The following is a 19,628-nucleotide window of genomic DNA, read 5'->3' as shown; positions in this document are numbered from 1 at the left end:
CCTTAGAGCCTTGCAAGCCTGAGGAGCTCCCATGTTACATTATCTGTTTTTATTTTATTTTATTTTGTTTTTTATTTTTTACATCATTGTTCGTTTTTAAACAATATTTGCTTCCCCCCACCCCTTCAGGTGTAGTCCCCATAAAATTTCCTTCCCCAAGGCACCTGTGCACCATCACTTCAGTCCCCTGTGCTCCTCCCTCCCTCCCTCTGATCCCTCTCCCTCCTCCTCCCCTGCAGGATGTCTCTGATTTATAATTGTCTGTTTTTGCTTTGTTGTGTTTTGTACTGTTATTATTTTATTGCAGCACTATTTACCTATTTACAATAGGTAACACCTGGAAACAACCCATATGCCCCAAAATAGATGACTGAATCAAGAAGATGTGGCATATATACACAATAGAATATTATTTAGCAATCAAAAAGATAAACTCATGCCATTCATAGCTACATGGATGGAGGTAGAAGGAATTATGCTCAGTGAAATAAGTCAGAAGGAAAAAGAAAAATTTCGGATGGTTTCACTTCTAGCAGGAATATAGGGGAACCAAGTAAGACATCAGTGTAAAAAAATACACGATCTGTTTTTATAACTCCACAATTGACAGGGTTCTTCTGGCAGAGAGACAGTTTTCCTGGAACATATCTAATTTACCTGCAGAAATTGCTCTAGATTTTCACCTATTAAACTGAGCCAGCTGGGCTGATGGAGACAGTGGAACATACAAAAGACCTAGAGTATTTACTTCTTACATCCAGCAACCACCAGTGAGCACATCCCTGATGGGGGTACTCTTCTTTCCTTACTCATGGTTTTCTTTTTTTAAAAAAAAAGATTTATTTATTTATGCATACAAGAACTGGGGTATGGGCCAGAGGTGTGGTGTAGGGGGGTGGTGGTGAGAGGATTGACCAGAGAGAGTGGGGAGAAGAACAGGCAGACTGACTGAAATACACTGCTGAGGGGAGCAGCGGGTGAGACAGGAGAGGTCTGCTGCACCATGTGGGTAGCTTCCTGGATGGCTGGGGAATCTAACTCATGCTGCAGAGGCCATGGATAGTTCACAGTGCTGTGCTTAACCCCTTGCACCACAGGGAGGGCCCATTACTCATGGTTTTCAAAGCCTCCTCACCAGAGTCCTTGGATGACAACTTCTCCGCTTGTTTTTTTCTCTGTGGCTTCTTCTGGAGTAATTCTTAGTTCTCTGCTTTGCAATTTGAGAGACCATTTTCACCCTCATCTTTAGTTGTTTTTTTTTTTTTTTGCCCAATTTTAGATCTGAGAAACCCAGCCTAACTCAAAGACCTAAACCTTCTCATTTTTCTCAGAACACATCTGCAATAACTGCATGATTCCAAAAAACAATACAGTATAGATTGAAGAGCCAACATGAGCTCTGGTGTCAAACTGTCTGGATTCATATCCTGGTTGCAACACTAAAAGCTGTGTTGGGGCTAATTAACCTTTATGACCTCGATTTTCTTAGCTATATAAATGAGATGAGAGTCATTCCTACTGCATAGAGTTTTGTAGAATGAAAGTAAAGAACACGTGAAATTCCTGGCGCAATGCCTGGCTTCTTGTAAATGCTCAAAATATTAGCTTTTGCTATTATTTTAAAACATGATGGAGGGACCAATTCCAAGCCCAGTTTGTCCCTGGGCAACATGTTTCCTATCCCACATTGACAAGAAGGAATCTCAGAAAGGTGTGAATACCATGAAGCAACATTCTGAGGCCATTGTGGTGTCTGCCCACTGCAAGGAAAATGATAATAATGTAAATTATCTCATGGGTACTTGTGAGGTAAATGAATGAACACATATTATGCATTTGGAAAGGAGCCTGGCTTGTAGTAAGTACTCAGTAAGTGTTTCTCTTTATAATCAGGCCTGTGAGTAGAAAAGGGGACTGGGCTGAATGAATGAGTGGTAATGAATGAATGAGGCACTTTAGGGTTAATAAGATTCACAGATTCTTCCCAGGCAAGATTTATGCAGGGATGATTTTTTCCCCAGAGGTTTTAGTTAAGCAGCTGGGAGCTCTGTTGTGGGTGTTATTGAATGCCAACTGTAGGTGGGAAGTAACTTGCCTTAGTCATGTGTATCTAATTTAAAGTACTCGGTGTTTTCAGGCAAGTGTCTGTAATTGCCATTTTTGCTAATTTTGAGAGTCACTTGTTGGCCTTTTCCCCTTACAACTGTGAGAGAGTTGAGAATCAAGAAGTATGCTTGGGTGAATTGGTTCCATCCTGCAAAGGTTTGCCTGTGTCTTGTAGGCAAAGTTTAGATATTCACAGAACTAGGAGTCAACTCAGAAAGACCGAGGCCAGAAACATGCTCAGAACAGGCTCTGGTACACAAAGAGCACAAGGAATGAATTTCTTCATTCACTTCAAAATTCTGTGCTGGACTTTGTGCTAGATGCTCGAGACAAGAAAGAAGAAACTTAGAAAAGATGATGCTTGTGGATTATTTAAAATATGGCCATGAAATTCTGTCACTGTGAGGGGAGGAGGAATCTGTCTCCTCTCCTTGAATCTGGACTCTGTGACTACTGACCAATGGAACATGGTGGAAATAATGTGCAAGTCTCTAGTCTCAGAGCTTAAGAAATCTTCAACCTTCACTCCCTGTAGGGTCAGGTAAAAAGTATCAGGCTTTTCTGCCCTCCTGCCATTAGGATAGAGGACGGAACCCTGTGGTCCCGAATGCATTCCTGATGGCGGGCATCTGGAGTGGGTTGTGGCCATAGGTAGATGGGATTCACCTGGGCTAAGATAGGGCTTTTAAGGGCGGCGTCATGGGGACGCCAGCAGAAGTTGAGAAAGAAGCAGAGGAGCAGAGAAGCCGAGAGAGAAACAGAGCCATGAGAAGAGCAGAGAGAACATGAGAGAAGGCCGGAGAGCCCAAAGTGAAGACTTGCTGGGGGCTGGGAGGCCTGCCAGCCTCCCGCCCCCCAGCGCCCCTGCCTGCTGTGTACCTGGTAATCCCAATAAAAGCCTGCAAAAGCCACTGAGGGCTCCAGGACTCCTCCTTTACCCAATCTGCTGGATCAGAAAACCTGTGCTGTGTCCTCTCCTTCCCCTACACTCCCTATCTCTTGGTATGCTTGCTTTTGAAATTCCATCAACATGCCAGCACAGAGAGGCCCTTGTGCAGATGAACTGAAAGCCAGCATCACTTGCAACCACAAGAGAGCCATCTCAGAAGGGTGACCCCTGGCGCCAGTAAAGCTGATGGCAGGCAGAACAGAGATGAGCTGTCCCCCATCCACTCCTATCCAAACTGCAGATTCATGAACCAAGTGATGGTGGTGATAGGTTTAAGTCTACAATTTTGGAGAGATTTGTCATGTAGCAATAAATAACTAGGAAAATAGCCTTATGCTCTGGAAGAGAAGAAAGGCAGTGCTCATGATTACAACCAGCAATTGTATATCCATATGCTAAGATCACTGCTCAGCAGGTTAAGAAGGGACATGGTTCTATGAGGCCATCAAACAGAGGACCCTCTGACTTAGGGTATGCAGACAGAGAGGGTTTCCCTGAAGAAGTGATATTTGAGCTAAGATCAAAAGGATAGAAAATTAACTAAATGAAGGAGGGGCAGGAAGATTGTGCAAAGGCTTCATGGTGAAAACAAGTGCATGAGGTGTCTGAAGATGTGAAAGAAGGTCTGTGTTGATGGGGAGTGTAGGGTAAAGAAAATGTCAGGCTTTTCTGCCCTTCCGCCATCAAGATAGATGATGGATCCTTGTCCTGAATGCATGCCTGATGGCAGGCACCTGAAATAGGGTGTGGGCATAGGTAGATGGGATTCAGCAGCAGCAGCAGCAGCAGCAGAGCAGCAGTAGAAGCCGAAGCAGAAGCCGAGAAGCAGCAGAACGAACGCCAGAGAGTCCAGATAGAGTGAAGACTTGCTGGGGGCTGGGAGGCCTGCCAACCTCCCAGCCCCCCAGCCAGCACCCCTGCCTGCCATATGCCTGGTGAGCCCCAAATAAAAAACCTGCAAAACTACTGAGGACTCTGACTCCTCCTTTACCCGGTCTGCATGGGATCAGAAAACCTGCACTGTGCCCAGTCCTGCCCTTACAGGGAGGGAATGAGTGAACATTGGTTACAGTCAACACACCCAGACATTAGAGGGGCCCATTCCTGTTGGAGGGATGTGTTGAATTCCCATGGGAGAATAATGTGGTAATGTGGGGCTCAGAGACATGTATAGGGTGAGAGGAAGAGAAAGAGATAAAGCTTGATAAGGCATTTGATGTAACCCACTCATCTTACCTACAAATGCAAGCCTCAGTGAGTGGCCACACTGCTGACATGGGGTAAGGGTATTGAGTGGGTAGAAATTGTTTCCTGGCAGAACAAAGGCTGAAAAACATTTTCTTAATAGTTCTAACTTTTTTTCAGTCTTAGCTGACCTAATTCAGTTGCAATGGCTACAGGAGTTTTTCATAGATTCACAGGGCTAGCGTCTCACAGACTTCTCTCTATTTTTACATTTGTAGAGTGAGGAAATTATTTCCTACAGTTAGGAATACTTTCTGGAATTTGGCCTGCTTTTTCCCCTCTTGCTTCTAGTAGATGGAAAAACACAGAACAGAGACCTTTATATATGTTTTGTTCGAGTGTGTGAGGACATTTGCTCCATTCTTCTCCACCCACAATTGATTTTTCAGGCAGCAGCTTTTTCCTTTGAACATCAGATTCATCCCCTCCTTCCTTTCTCACTGCAGCTTGTCCACATCACCTCAGATCTCAGACTCAGCTTCATCTTAGCAACAAGAACTTCTTGAGCACCTGTTGTATACCTCTTGTGTCTTTGTAGAGCTTAATCTCCCAGCACAAGGCACTGGGGATTAAGTGGGGACAAAATGAAATCTGACCAGGACAATGGTTCTCAACCCTGGCAGAAAAGTGAGGAGAGGCAGAGGTGGGGAGTTTTAAAATATGTTGATGCTTTGGACCTATCTCTAGAGATTCTGATTTTTTTGGTTTTGACTATTGGAGTAGAATAAATTAGCAGGACATATGTGGTAAATGATCAGACTCAGAGACATCAGTGTGAATTCATGTTTGTTTTAGTATAGATACAGATGGTTACCTACAAAAATAGTTATAGAAATCTGTATAATCTTGGGTTAGTGTATCAACATATAACACTTTGATGGAGCCTAGAAACAATGGCACCCCAATGGTGATTATTAGAATACCTATAGTTTAGACCTTGGTTTCCATTACAACTTTGCAATAAGAGAAACCGGACTTCTTAGAGAAATAGCCAATTTTAGCACTGAGAAAGGAACATACAAGATGAACCTTGAGAATCATGTGAGAGCAAAAGTACAGAAGTTCACGAAACACACACACATCCACACACACACTTCATCATGATGGGGGTATGTCAAAGGGACACTGAAATAGCAGTCATGGTTGAAATTGAGAAAATTTGAGCAAACAAATAAGCAAAGTAATATTGGATTATAACCCAAAAAATAAAATAAATTACCATGAGTCCATACTGGTATACAGTTTTATTGAAGAAAAAAGTGGGGAGCAGAATGACAGAAATCTCCCATGCAGAACTCCAAGTAATTTTTGTCTGTACTTTGTCCTCAAGAAGATGGAGCATAACTCCTTACTGCTTCAGTGTGCACTGTTCAGAGTTACTTGCTTCTAAAGCATATTTACAGTATGGACAGAATGAAAAGGAGTCACTTTACAGCAGAGAAAACTGACAGCCAATACCCAGCCAGCTAGGAGATCAAGTTCAACATCAGTGATGTAAGTCATGTTGATGCTACGTACTCTTGACAAAATATGCTATGGACGGCCCTTTACCTCTGTGATCTTCCTCCTTAAAAATCCTAACTTGAACTTGAGATTAATCATGAGAAAGGCATCAGACAATTCCCAATTAAGGGGCCATTGACAAAATACCTTAACAATATTTCTTAAAATTTTTGAGTTCATCAAAAATAAGGGAAATCTGAGAAATTTTTATTGTACGAGGAAACTAAGGAAACATGATAACTAAAAGTCATGTGGTATCTGAGATAGAAGCCTGGGACAGAAAAAGGAAAACTAAGGAAATCTAAATAAAGTAAGAGATTTGGATTATAGCAATATATCACAATTAGTTCATCAGTTTAAGAGAGGTATCATGGTAATACATGATGTTCCTGGGGAAAACTACCAGTATGTGAATATGTGGGAAATATGTACTATCTACTCAGATTTTCTACAAATCTAAAAGTTTTCCGAGATAAAAAGTTCATTTAAAAAATATAAGTCTGTTTCAGTTGTTTGACCACCTCCATCTCCATATTTGTCATCTAGCTAAATAACCAGATTGTAAATTTCTTGAAGGTGAGGAAAACTCCCCTTTTTATAATGTTTTAGCATATACTACAAGATTCCATGTGCAGTAACTAGGAACTATGTCAAATTTATTGCAATGTTTGAGAAGGATAATGGCCTGATAAAAAAGCATTTTTAAGTAACACATGTTTCTTTTTTAAAATTAAAAAGAATTTAAAGCAGAAAAGGGAACATATGAAAAGCACTCGTGATTACATAATGTCTAAGAAGATCACTGTTAATGTTTTGATATTCCTCTAGATAGTCTTCATTTTCTACTATAAAACTAGGATTCCTGCATTGCCTACTATTTTGAAACCTATTTCCACTAATGGTCTATTATTAACTGTTCTCATTGCATAAATAATTTTAAAACATAAGATAGGCATTTTACTAGCTGGATTATGTTTAATTGCTAAGTTGGCTCCAAAACATAGGAAAGGAAGGAAATAGAATAAAGAATAGGGAGGAGCAGGAGCACTTGTTAGTGATGGCAGTGGCTATGGCTTTGGTTGTCTGGAGTACTCTGCTTACCGGATGGTGGGAGTTGACAGTGGGAACACTAGTTCTTGTTGCTCTGAGTCCACTTTTCTGTAGGCAAGAGAATCAGGCAAGATAATTACAATCTCTCCTCTTTTCCACTGCTAATGAGCAGAAAGGATAGTCACCAGCAAGTGGAACAGTATCCTCAGTGCCATGATGGTTCTTTGTCTCATTCCATGGATTTTCTTTCTTAGGCTTGGTGGTTAGTTGGCAGACACAGAAGCTCTGCTTTATCTGTGTATAGTTCCAGGTTTTTCCAGCTCAAAAGAGCTAGAGTTGACCCATTTGTAGTAGAGTGTTCCTTCCCAACTGTAGTAGAGTGTTCTTTCCCAAATGATTGAGAGGATGCTAGCTTCTCCCTTATCCTCAGAATATATATCTACATCAATTGCTATGCACAAAAAAAGGGGAAAAATGAAGTTACACAATGTTCCAGCAGGTTCTTTCTTTACAGAACAAACTGTACTTGGGATATCCATAAATAGTCGTGGTCTTCCATTAGTATAGTGATTCTATTTATTCATTAATCAATTTCTGGAGGCAGAAAAAAAATCAGATCTTATAAAAAAAGTCAGTTGCTGTGTCCCACATTCTGTGGTTTCCATTCCCCTTTTGGATACCTGGAAGCAAATTTGAAGGGAAAACTATCTGAGTGGGTTGCTGTGAGAAGAGACTTATTTTTGGCTGACATAACAAGGACATTTGGAAAACAATGACTGTTTACTCCCTCCCATGAGGGAGGCAGTCACGAAAGTGTGGAACCAGTGTGAATTTGGGGTTTTGAATTGTATGTGGGTGACTGCTGACATTTGAATACTTTCATCTGGGGTGGATTACAGATTTAGGAATTTAATGTGAGGACATTTAATTGTCATTTAGCAATGCCAAATCAACAACTGATTCAATTAGGTAAAAAAAAAAAAATCATCATCAATCCTGCTGAGAAATTTGCTGTAGAAACGTGTTGATTAGTGTTCCTGGGTGTTCGGGAATGTATGTGGCCACTTGCAGAAAACCAGCCTTTCTGAAATATCAAACTGCACAATTACAGTTGGGATTTCAGAGAGAAAACTTCACAGTCTTTTGAAATCCATCTAAAATTCCATCCCAGGAAGGTTAGATAGAGAAATAATTTAAGATCCTTCTTAAAAGTAATCTTAATTATGAGAGATTGGACTGGATATTACTAGGATACAGAATCAAAATGTTTGTGTTCAAGCACCTGCTTTGTTACTACCTTGCTGTGCAACAAAGCAAAACACTGAATCACAGGCAAATTACATGTCACTATGGTAAGGGCAGGTGACATGGTGTCAGAAAGTTTAGGACCAAGTCCTTCTTCCTACATTTCTTAGCTATGTGACCAAAAGCAAATCGGAGAGTTTTCAGGAGACTGAGCTTCAGTTTCTCCTTCTATGAAATGAGAATTCTGTTAATAAAAGACAAGCCTTACGACCTGTACCCTCATGTCGTAAGAATGACATGATGAAGACATAAAAGCATGGTGCAGATAATATAATCATAGTTATAAACTGGCAGCACTCACACTAAAGTGGTATTGCTAAGTGTTTCTAGTTTGGATGGAAGAAAATTTAAGACTTTGGAAATGTATTATTTAATCACGAATGGCTTTCTTGTTGCTTTTATGCAAAACCAGACTGTCTTCTTAAAGCAAAAAGAAAAACTTACATCTCTAGGCATTCCCCACCAAGAAACTCTGTTCAAAAAGGGGGAGAGTTTACAGTGCCCAACTTGACTAGGCCAGCCTTTGTGTTTAAATAGAAGCAGGTCTTGAATTCCAAGGTGTGCAGTGAGTAATTCCCAGACTAGTATCCCTGGTGGTCTAAGAACTAGGGGAGAAGGACTCCAGTATAATTATCTCTTGATGAATAGCCATGAGGTCCTTACCAAAAAAGCGTCATGGATGAGACCAGATCTCACAACCTTGATGTGAAAAGGAGACCAAGTACACCACAACCAGGGGCACAGGTTCTAGGAATCCTTTTATTTTGGATTACCTTAAATCTTTTTAATGTTTTATAATTTTGTCTTACCTCTCCCACTACTAAAATATAAGCTTTTTGAAGATGAGCATATTAAAGTTTCATTATCCAGAAGCATCTGACAAATTAGGATCATATATTAATTTGAAGTTAGAAAAACCAGATTCAATTTCATCTCCAAAGCTCATTAGCTGTATGAGAGTAGGTAGGAAGTTCTTACACCCCAGAACCTTAACTTTTGCTTCTGGATAATGAGAATATTTTCCAACAGGACAATTTGGCTTTGCTTAAATTTAGTTAGTATTTACACTACATGTTGAGGTGTGTCTATTTGGTGCTTTATACATATTCACCTCTAAAGACTCACTTTGCAGATGTACTCATTTGCCATTTTACAGAGACACTAGAATGCCCTTAATTTCACTTTTGGTTGTGCTTTTTTCTATTTGGACCTACTCCTCAGGTGATGTCATCTGACCTCAAGGCTTTATGTAGTATCTACATAGTACTTCCAATTTACTATATCAAGTTCAAAACATTTCCCTAAACTTTGGACTCACATACCCAACTGCCCAATCAATATTAATAAGTATCTGAACATGGCCTAAGCTGAGCATCTGATATTCCCTCTAAACATGTTTTTTTTTTCCTTCCTGTTATACCCTTCTTGGTAAATGTTCAGTTTATTCTTCATCCTTGGCTTTGTCCTTAAATCATCTGGTAGTCTAACCTCCCACATCCACTCCGTGAAAACGTCCTTACTTTTCTGTATCAAGGTCCCTCTCATCTGGGCTTCTGCTGCTACCCTCTAGTTCAGATCACTATCATCTCTCACCTCGATTATGGTAAGAGCATCCTGACTGGTCTGCCCCTGACGCATGATGGTTTATTCTCAGCACAAGAGCCAGAGAAGTGCAGGTGGAAGATTAAATTAGGTACTGTATCCCCTCCTCCCTGTCGCCTCTTGATGACTGTGGTAAAATCCAAGTCTTCAAGTGACCTGTGAGGACTGACATGATTTGTCAAGGCCCCTCTGACTTTATCTCCTTGCAACCCTGTGCTCCTATACCTTCTCCAGGCTCCTGACTATTTCTCTAACCCATTTAGTCCTTGGTGTCTTCTGCTCCCTCTGCCTACAATTCTCTGCTCCCTGCAACCCACAAGACCTCTTCCCTCATTTTCATCAGGCTTATCTCAAATATTCTCTCTATGAGAATTTTGGGCTCTCTTGCTGAAACCCCAACCCTAAAAATGCCATCACTTACCTGATTCATCTTTCCCCTTAGGATGCATTGTTACCTAAAACATCACATATTTCCTTGTTTATAGTCTCTCTTTCCCTCTAGACTATGTTGCCCACATGGGCAAACAAATCTACTTTGCTCAAGGAGATTTTTCCACTACAAAGTGCATGACAACAGTGCATGACACTTAGTAGGTGCTCACGCATATTTTTTGGAATTCATGAATAAGCAAACCAAACCATGCGGAGATGAAGAAATTGCCCACTCTTCGACAGGACAGAACAAGCAGCAGTATTTGCAGTCTGAGGCCTAAGGAGTCTCAGATGTGGGGAAAGCAGGATTTAGGCCCTTCTGGCTTTGGTCCACTCATTTCTGAAAGCCCTGAAGTGCTGTTCCTGCCAGAAGTGTTTTTTAGAACTCTGGGCAAGGGTACCCCATTGAGTAAAATCTGCCGGGGTCCCTGGCGCATAGCAAGCTGCCACCGCTAACTCCTAGAGTTCTGTGTGTAACCCAGATTCATAGCCCTTGACATGGCTTGTCAGCTTCCACTGCCTTTGGTTCTAAATTTGTGTGATCTTAGCATAATTAGCCCAGTTTTTGTCATTCCACAACTGCTAAGTATGCAGTGGCTGTGGCATGTTATGGCTCCTCTTGGAAGCAGATGACATATCATGAAATATTTATTAAAAAAAAACAAGTGCAGACTTTCTTAATTATTACCACTGACTGCTTTCCCCTCAAAGTCCAAGAGAAGCAAGTCTGTGCACATCAGGACTGCTTGAATATGATAATTTCCTTTTGATCTTTAATTTTCCTCCAATGCATTTGGGTACATTTTATGGCTCCTTAGAAAAGTTCTCTTCAACCTCACAGGCTGCTTGTTTATTCTCCCCAATCTGCAGTGCCTTTTGTTTATATCATTTACATTTCTTTGGCTGTTTCAGATGAATAAATAGTTCCCCTACTGCTCCAGTTTAATAAAACCATTATAGCTCATTAATGCTCTGTGCTAGAATTAGCTGGAAAATATGCACCGGGGTTTCCCTTTTTTGTGTTTTAATATTAAAAGTATTATTTCTTTCTCTGGGACCCCTGAAGTATATTCTTGGAAATGGACAGATCTTTGGACACAAATTCGAAACTTCAGGTCATTGCTATAAATGTCGCTCAAAGGAATAACCGGGTCTCAGCTGGGGAGTAGAATTTGAAAGTGAGATGTGTTTCAGTTTTTCACAGCCATCCCCCCAGGCTCCCCACCTCTTTCCACCACTACCTCTCCCCCACAAGATCATAGGAGGAAAGTAGATTCACTAAAGCCACTTGGTCTTGCTTTTCTCACTCTGGTATCAGACCTCTCTTCTATCCTCTTCCTGTCTGTTTCCTTCTTTTGCTCTTGTCCCATAAGCCTCTCTTTAACATATGATGAAGCCCGTGGTGACCAAAATGGAACCAGAAGATGGAAAGCTTGTTCCACATCAGGATCCTAGACCATTAAATAGACTTCTGCTTTACAGCAGGGAAACAGTATTTCCTAAGTTTCTCCTGCCTTTTTGCCACAGGCCTAAGTCTGCTTCTTCTAGGAGAAATCAAGAAAATTGGAATGGATAGAAACTTTTGTACTGAGATCTCAAAACACTCATTGAGACCCAGTTTTTTTTAATTTTTTTTAAGATTTATTTTTATTTATTTATACAAGCACTGGGTACAGTCAGAAGTGCAGGAGGGTGAGAGAATTCACCAGAGCCAGAGCGGGGAGCAGAGCAGGCAGAAGGACCAAAGTACACTGCTGAGGGGAGCAGCGGGAGGCAGGAGAGGTCTGCGCGCCATGTGGGACCCTCCTCATGTGGCCGGGGAGCAGCCAGGGATCGAACTGGCGCTGCAGAGGCTGCGGGCAGCTTCGCAACCCAGCGCTCAACCGCTGCGCTGCCGGAGAGGCCCTGAAACCCAGTTCTTTCACTCCTGATGAGGGAAATAAAAGCCAGTTCATTTCATAGATGGGAAAATTGAGGGATTGACTAAAATCTAAATGAAAATGGAGGGCAGTAGGGAGGGAGTATTTCACACACACACAAGAGCATGTATAACACAGTAAGACATGAAATGAGTAAGCATGTGGCTACTAAGAATGTACAACTCAAGAACTACAACTTTACTATCATTAAAGTCACCTGTAGGTAGTCCCAGAGCGATCTACTATCTTACTGTGTTTACTATTCCTCTTCTTTTTACAGAATAGTGTTCTTGCATGTGTACACATTTCTAAGCAATATTTTTTTTAGGTTTCTGAAAATGGTAAGTAGTTCTGTGATTTACTTTTTACTAACACAACACAGCCCCATCATAATCCATACATGTGGACCCCAAAATTCAAGCACATAAAATGTGGGGTCACATTACTTCTGGGATCCATTTTGGTCCTGACTTTTGCTGGTGGCTGTTGTCTGTACCTATTGAATGTCTGTGTGGACATTTCTGCACAGTGTCCCCACTGGGAGAGAGCCAGCTGGCCCACATTGGACATGGCAAGAAAGATGTTACATTGTTTCTTAGAGCAGCTTATTTCACTTATCCGGCTCATTTTTCATTCCAAATGACTTTTCCAGATTTGTACCTGCTGTTTGGTCAGCCTCACAAAAGATTTCTTGACTATGTCTCTTGAACTAATTGACTTTTGGCTTAGTGGGTCATCTTTATTTAAAGTTTTTGTTTTTATTTCATTTTCTTAAAAAGAAAAATTGACTCCTGCTTTTTTGCATCTTTGTGGTTCTTTCTCTATTTCCTCTAACTTGTTGCTCAGCTCATTGATTTTCATTCTTCTTTTTTCATGTAATTATCTAGATGTATACATTTCCTTGGAATACTTGTTTTGGTCCATTTACAAGTCTTGATTTGTAATTATATCAGTCAGGATAGTCAAGACACACTGCAGTAATAAACTGCTCCAGTTCTCATTTGGCTTAAACAACAAACATGGTTTCTAGCTAGTTTCCAGCTGATACTAATGCTGGTGGTTCATGGACCATACATTGAGTAACACTGACTGGATTATTTTTTCCTTAATAACTGGTACCTTAAGCTACTAATAGTTATAAAATATGTACCTGAGGTTAGAAAATAGATAAGAAGCTTTTATTCCAGGAGTAATTTATTCCTCTTTATTGTCTCTGCAGACATTCTCTAGGGCTTATCTTGATGATATTAATCACCCATTTCAGCTTGGGAATTAAGGGGCACACAAAGAGAAAATAGCAGATATTTGACCCTACATACTGACCTCATCTTATTCAACTGACCAGGCCACACATGAAGGCAATTCAGAGACTCCTGCAGTGTGCCATTCCCTGTGCCAATTGCTTTTCCCTGGATGGCTCACCTTGAAAGACACCCCAAAATTGAAAATCTGGTATGCTGGTGAAATCTCAGAATGTCTGCCATGTTTACTTCCCAAGTAAATAATGTTCCTTACATATAAATAAACAGTGAGTCATCTTATAATACTACTCTACCACTGATTGATTGTGCCAAAAGAGGGCCTCTAACTCAAAGGCGGTCCAGTGGCAAAGCTCCATGCAAGTAGAATAATGAAAAATTCACTACATCACTCAGATTCTCAGCTCCATGAGGCAATGTGCTATTTTCTTATTCTTCTCATGACACCAGGTTATAAGGTCTCTTTATATTCTGGAGCTTGAACTTTCTGTTGTGTTTAGTGTGAGTTAAGAAAGCTTGTTTTCCAGTAGAGGCTCACGGGGACATAACACTTGATTGTTTCAAAGTCAGTGGCATCCCAAAGATGAGAATTGGGGGTGCTCTGCCCTGGGCAGAGGTGAGTATTTGTCAGTTCCCTGCTGGGTCATAAGAAGAAGCAAATGGGTGGCTTTTGTTATTGTTTACAAATTTTTATTGGAAAGACACCCACTATTACCTGTCCTGGGATTGAGTGCACTCACCAGCTATGCTTAGCATGCCAATGTGAACAGGACAGGCTTCTTTGAGGGCTGGGGGTGAAGAGCAAGAACTCAGCTCCTCTTCCTTGGAGTGACAGAGAAGAGGCCATCTTCTCTTACATAACACTTATCTTGATGATATTACATAACACTTATTATCATAACTCTTATTGAGTTATGATTGAGCTGATAATGGTGACAGGTGAAAGTCTGAAGAATGCGCACTGTCTGTACTGGTCTTGGCAGCTAAAATCCAAGCGAGCAAATATATGAGTATCACTGCATGAATTATGGAAATTTAGTCAACAAACATCCTATTTGCTACCCTCAATGGATTATCACCATTAGCTTTTCCCCAAGTTTATTGGGCTTCCATGGATTTCAGGGTTCTTATTCATCCATTTCTCCAAATTGATGAAGATTTTCCACCGATGTGGTAATGGGACATGGAGGAAGGTGGTCCTAAATTTGGTTTGATTTAGAAAATTAAGGAATTTGATTTTTCTTGTATCTCTATATCAAGAAACAAAGACAGCTCTACTAAGCTGTCTTGCTTATTTCCATATTTATTATAATAATCCCCCACAATCAAGGAAACCTGATTGTAATCCTTTGTTCCTTGCAGATAAGAAGAGCCAAACTGATACAGAAACTTCAAAATGAGTCTGTCCCAAACAACAATTTGCTGTTTCAGGACAAAGAGGAGAATCACTCAGTTTCATGTGGAAGTTAATGTCAGAAAATAAATTACCAGCTCCTGTTCTTTCTCTCTAATAGCTTTGGACAAGCCCCCTTTCCTGTGTTTGATGGGGCATTCTGGGCAATGCAGAATGGGATCCTGAGCCAAGAAAAGGCATCTGAGTCCCCAGGAGAAAGGAGGAAAAGAGAGAAAGGAAAAATTGTGTTGCCACAAATACAGAGTGTTTTGTTCTGTCTCTCCTGCTGAGAAAATGGCTTGTTTGGAAAATCAGGCATTTCCCTATAGGCTGTTTAAACCTTGTCAACAGCAGGCCATAGCCCTCCTTCAGTGAGACTTACATCCCTCGATGGCTGTCAGTGCAGCCTGTGCCCCTCATTAAAACATCAAGGCCTCCTTTACCTTAAAGTTACCATGAGGTTATTTCTGGACTCCCAGAATTCTTAAATAGCAGGCTTCTGGAAGCCCCTGTTTGCACATCTCTAGTAGATGAGTTTTTCTTCTGACATAGGAGGAAAGTCACAGAATGTAGGTTTTATGATTACCTGAATTATAGAGTCTATTTACAGCTTTAATGTGAAGAGTTAAATTACCACCTCCATGATCAGTTGCTCCTCCTCATCCAGAGAATTCAGAATTGGCCATACCTACTATGTCGGTTCAAGCAACCTCTTAGATAAGACTGAGAACTAGTCTATGTTCTGAATTCACTTATCTTGGGGCACTTACCCTCATCCAATTACCCCTGTTTCCTTGGGGATAATAAGAGAACCCACCTCACCCTCAAGTCTGGTTTTTACTTTTTCAAAACTCTTCCTTTCTTAAAAGTTACATTAACATTATATTGGATCAACTTACTCAATGAGGGGGACAATTTAAGATTTTACTTTCATGGCTGAGTTATTCATTTATTGCTGCATAGAATCATCCCAAAATTTAGTGATCTAAATGGCCATATTGCTATATTATCTTTCAGTTTCTGTTGGTTGGGTATTTGGAAAGGGATAAGATAGACAGGTTCTTGTTTGAGACTTCTATCCGTTGCAGTCTTATGTTGAATGCGGCTTGAGTCATCTGAAAGCTTGACTGGGCTGACAGGTTCACTTCCATGATGACACATTCACGTGTATGACTTCAGTGCTGGTTGTTTGTTGAGGGCTGTGGTTCCTCTTCCACAGGGAAACTTGAGTATTCTCGATGCATGGCAGCTGGATTCCCCAGTGTGAACAATCCTTGGAAGTGACTCTATCTTTTATGTTTTATCTGCCTTGGACACACATTCACTACACCGTATTCTATTGGTCGAGGTAATTATGAAAGTCTTCCTAGGTTCCAGAGGAGATTACTTCAATCCTAACTCTCAATGAAAGAATGGCAAAGTTCCATTGTAAGAAGGGCAAGTGGGATAGAATAAATACTACTGCTGTAACTTTTGGAGAATATAATCCATGATTATGGCTGAGGAAAAATTAATGCATGTCCCAGGGGGTAATAGTTGAAAATAAGAGTTTCCTAATTTCTGAGGGTACAAAGTCTTACTACTATATAATGTTAGAAAGTAGGGTTGTCCCTTGCAGTGTAATCTAGGACAGTAACGAGAAGCTGCAGAGGAGAGATTCAGAAATGAATGATATTTGGTACCTGTCTTTGGAGATCTCACAAGAGTGAAGAAAGGCAAAACATTAGCATTTGTAAATTGAAAATGTTCTACTCTAGGGCCGCCCCTGGTGGCGCAGTGGTAGAGCGCTGGGCTGTGAAGCTGCAAGCAGCCTCTGCAGCGCGGGTTTGATCCCCGATTGCTTCCCGGCCACCCACGTGGCGCGCAGACCTCTCCTGCCGCCTGCTGCTCCCCTCAGCAGTGTACTTCGGTCCTTCTGCCTGCTCTGCTCCCCGCTCTGGCTCTGGTGCATTCTCTCACCCTCCACGCTTCTGACTGTACCCAGTGCTTGTATAAATAAATAAATAAATCTTAAAAAAATAAAAGCAAAAATAAATTCTTAAAAAAAAAAAAAAAAATGTTCTACTCTTTTCCCCACATGTGCTTAAAATAAAGGGTTCTGAGATCATTTTTGCATAATGAAGCTCTGATTCATAAGGTAGGTTCTTTGGGGATGCGGAGTTGGAGAATGGGAGTGGAGGGTGGGATTGGAGTGAAGAATAAAATGGGAAGAAGGGAGGAAAATGTCAAGGACATACAGCTACAGCAGTGAGCAGATCTATTTAACCAAAGTGAATGATAAGAAAAGAAAGCACTGATCATGCTCAGCGAAATAAGCCAGAAAGAAAAAGAAAAATACCGGATGGTCTCACTCATAGCAGGAATCTAGAAAACTTAAATAAGGGACCAGGAAAATGAATAACTGTAAGAAAGTGAAAATCAAAATCAACAAACAACTATGAACCAGAGACACTTTTTGGGGGGTGGGGGGCAGGAGGGGAGGGACTGGGGTCAGAATGGGTGGGTTGAAATTGTATGGGGAATATAAAAATAAAATTTATTATTAATTAAAAAAAATAAAATAAAATAAAAAACAAGTTCCAAAAAAAAAAAAGAAAAGAAAGCACTTTGGCCTGGGGTGAAGGAGGACTTGGGAGTATAGATTGAGGGTCTTTATGAGGCAGTTGTAGCTGTGATGATAGGAAGGGAATGAGAACTTCATGTGTTTACTACTCATCAGTATTGTTAATAAATTTAAAAAAAAAGAATTTGGTTTCTTTTTTTTTAAGATTTATTTATTTATACAAGCACTGGGTACACTCAGAAGCGCGGGGCGCGGGGGGCGGGTTGAGAGAATTCACCAGAGCCAGAGCAGGGAGCAGAGCAGGCAGAAGGACCGAAGTACACTGCTGAGGGGAGCAGCGGGCGGCAGGAGAGGTCTGTGCGCCATGTGGGACCCTCCTCCGGTGGCCGGGGAGCAGCCGGGGATCGAACCGGCGCCGCAGAGGCTGTGGGCAGCTTCGCAACCCAGCGCTCAACCGCTGCGCCACCGGGGAGACCCAAGAATTTGGTTTCTTTAAATTAATCTTGGCCGCTGAGCTGTACTTTGGGAATGGGATTGACCCCAAAGACTGAACGACTTGGGTTCAGGTTTCAAGATTCCAGAAATTAAATGTGTGGTTAAAATGTGATTTTTGAAATCATACAGAAATCAAAAATCTTGGCTTATCACGTACTAGCTTGTAACAAATGATACAGCTTCCTGGGGTCTCAGTTTTATCCCTAGAGAAATGAAGTAATGCATTTCCAAGTCTTGTCTATTAAAATACTAAGCCCTTCTCACCATTTTAAATACTAGACCTGAGGAAATCCTGAAGCATATTACTTTCTACAGTTTGATATCCTGGCAAAACCAGGGCTAAAAGATGGAGTCCCTGAGACAGAATATTAATGGGAGTCACTTAAAATAGAGGTTCTCCAGTAAATCCAGGGCAGTGGTCTTGTCATTTAAAACAAATAAAGCTTTTCAGCCCTTGCTGTGGAAACTGGGGCATTCTACCTGGCTCCAACTTCTATTTGCCATGTCATTCACATCAGGGAGGAAAGAGAGATTGAAAGTATCAAGTAGAATTCTTTTTAAAAAACCTAATATATCCTTTTCAGAGCTATTTAAAGTAAATATAAAGGTGGAACTGAGGCAAAATATCAGTTCCCCCTCCCCAGACTTATAGTTTCATTTGGGAAAATAATTGATTTGTTTTTTCTTTTCACTTAAGGTTTATTAAAATAGACTTCTCCCCTCTGCTGTAAAAAGAACAATTTTCAATATGATTCATAACAATTAGAAATAAATTTGAAAGATTCTTTTTTTCTATCATTTTCCTTACTTGTACATTATTCTTTTTTGTCATTATTAATTTCTTTTTTTCTTTTATATATTTTTTACATCATTGTTCATTTTTAAACAATATTTGCTTCCTCCCACCCCCTCAGGTGTAGTCCCCATAGAGTTTCCTTCACCAATACACCCGCGAGTACCATCACCTCAGTCCCCTGTGCTCCTCCCTCCCTCCCTCCAATCCCTCTCCCTCCTCCTCCCCTGCAGGATGTCTCTGGTTTATAATTATCCATTTTTGCTTTGTTGTGTTTTATACTGTTATTATTTCTTTACACTGATATCTTATTGGGCTCCCCTATATTCCTGTTATAAGTGAAACCATCCAATATTTTTCTTTTTCCTTCTGGCTTATTTCACTGAGCATAATTCCTTCTAGTTCCATCCACGTTGCTGTGAATGGCCTGAGTCTATCTTTTTTGATTGCTGAATAACATTCCATTATGTATATATTCCACATCTTCTTGATCCAGTCATCTATTTTTGGGCATTTGGGTTGTTTCCAGGTTTTAACAATTGTAAATAGTGCTGCAATAAACATAGGTGAGTACAATTATTCTTAAATCTAAAGCCTTAGGTTGATGATAGGTATGATAGTAAATGAATATGAAAAACATGCAATATTCTGAAATCCTCTTAAATTAGCTATTTCTTTTTTCTCTCTCCTCCCTTTCTTTCTGTAGATACCATCTTCATGACCATCATCTCTGACATTTCACATATTTTCTTATTTAATTTACATCTCAACTTTCTGAATCATTTTTATGTGATTATCTCCAGTTCAGTAGTAGGAAAATATAAATTAAGCATGCTTAATTAATCTGTACAAGTTTCCATGGCCTCCAAAAGGCATAGCTAGTATTTCCTGATTCAAAAATATTTTTCCTATAATAAGCAACATACTTCTTTTTTCATTCTATCACTACCACTAATAGTTGACTATGTTCTCCTAAAATACAAGTCATGCTTTTTAAGAATTGCTGAATAGAAA

General features: G+C 40.5%; 1 protein-coding gene across 4 annotated transcripts in view; it reads left to right on the top strand.

Annotated features, from left to right (window-relative positions):
- SUCLG2 (succinate-CoA ligase GDP-forming subunit beta) overlaps nt 1-19,628 on the top strand; it is a 458,258-nt gene that overhangs the window by 367,010 nt on the left and 71,620 nt on the right. Inside the window, exon 12 of one of the 4 annotated variants that reach the window (XM_054695402.1) lies at nt 14,733-14,878. The exons of the other annotated variants lie outside the window; for them this stretch is intronic. Coding sequence (XP_054551377.1) covers nt 14,733-14,770 — 38 coding nt within the window. The 3' untranslated portion in view covers nt 14,771-14,878. Of the gene's footprint in view, nt 1-14,732; nt 14,879-19,628 lie in introns of those variants that run through there. 4 annotated transcript variants of the gene reach the window in all.

The sequence above is a fragment of the Talpa occidentalis genome, unplaced genomic scaffold, assembly GCF_014898055.3.
Source record: "Talpa occidentalis isolate TD23 unplaced genomic scaffold, MPIMG_talOcc4v2.1 talOcc4.10, whole genome shotgun sequence".
Taxonomy (NCBI): domain Eukaryota; kingdom Metazoa; phylum Chordata; class Mammalia; order Eulipotyphla; family Talpidae; genus Talpa; species Talpa occidentalis.
Note: the sequence above shows the minus strand (reverse complement) of the source record. Positions and strands in the feature narration are given on the sequence as shown.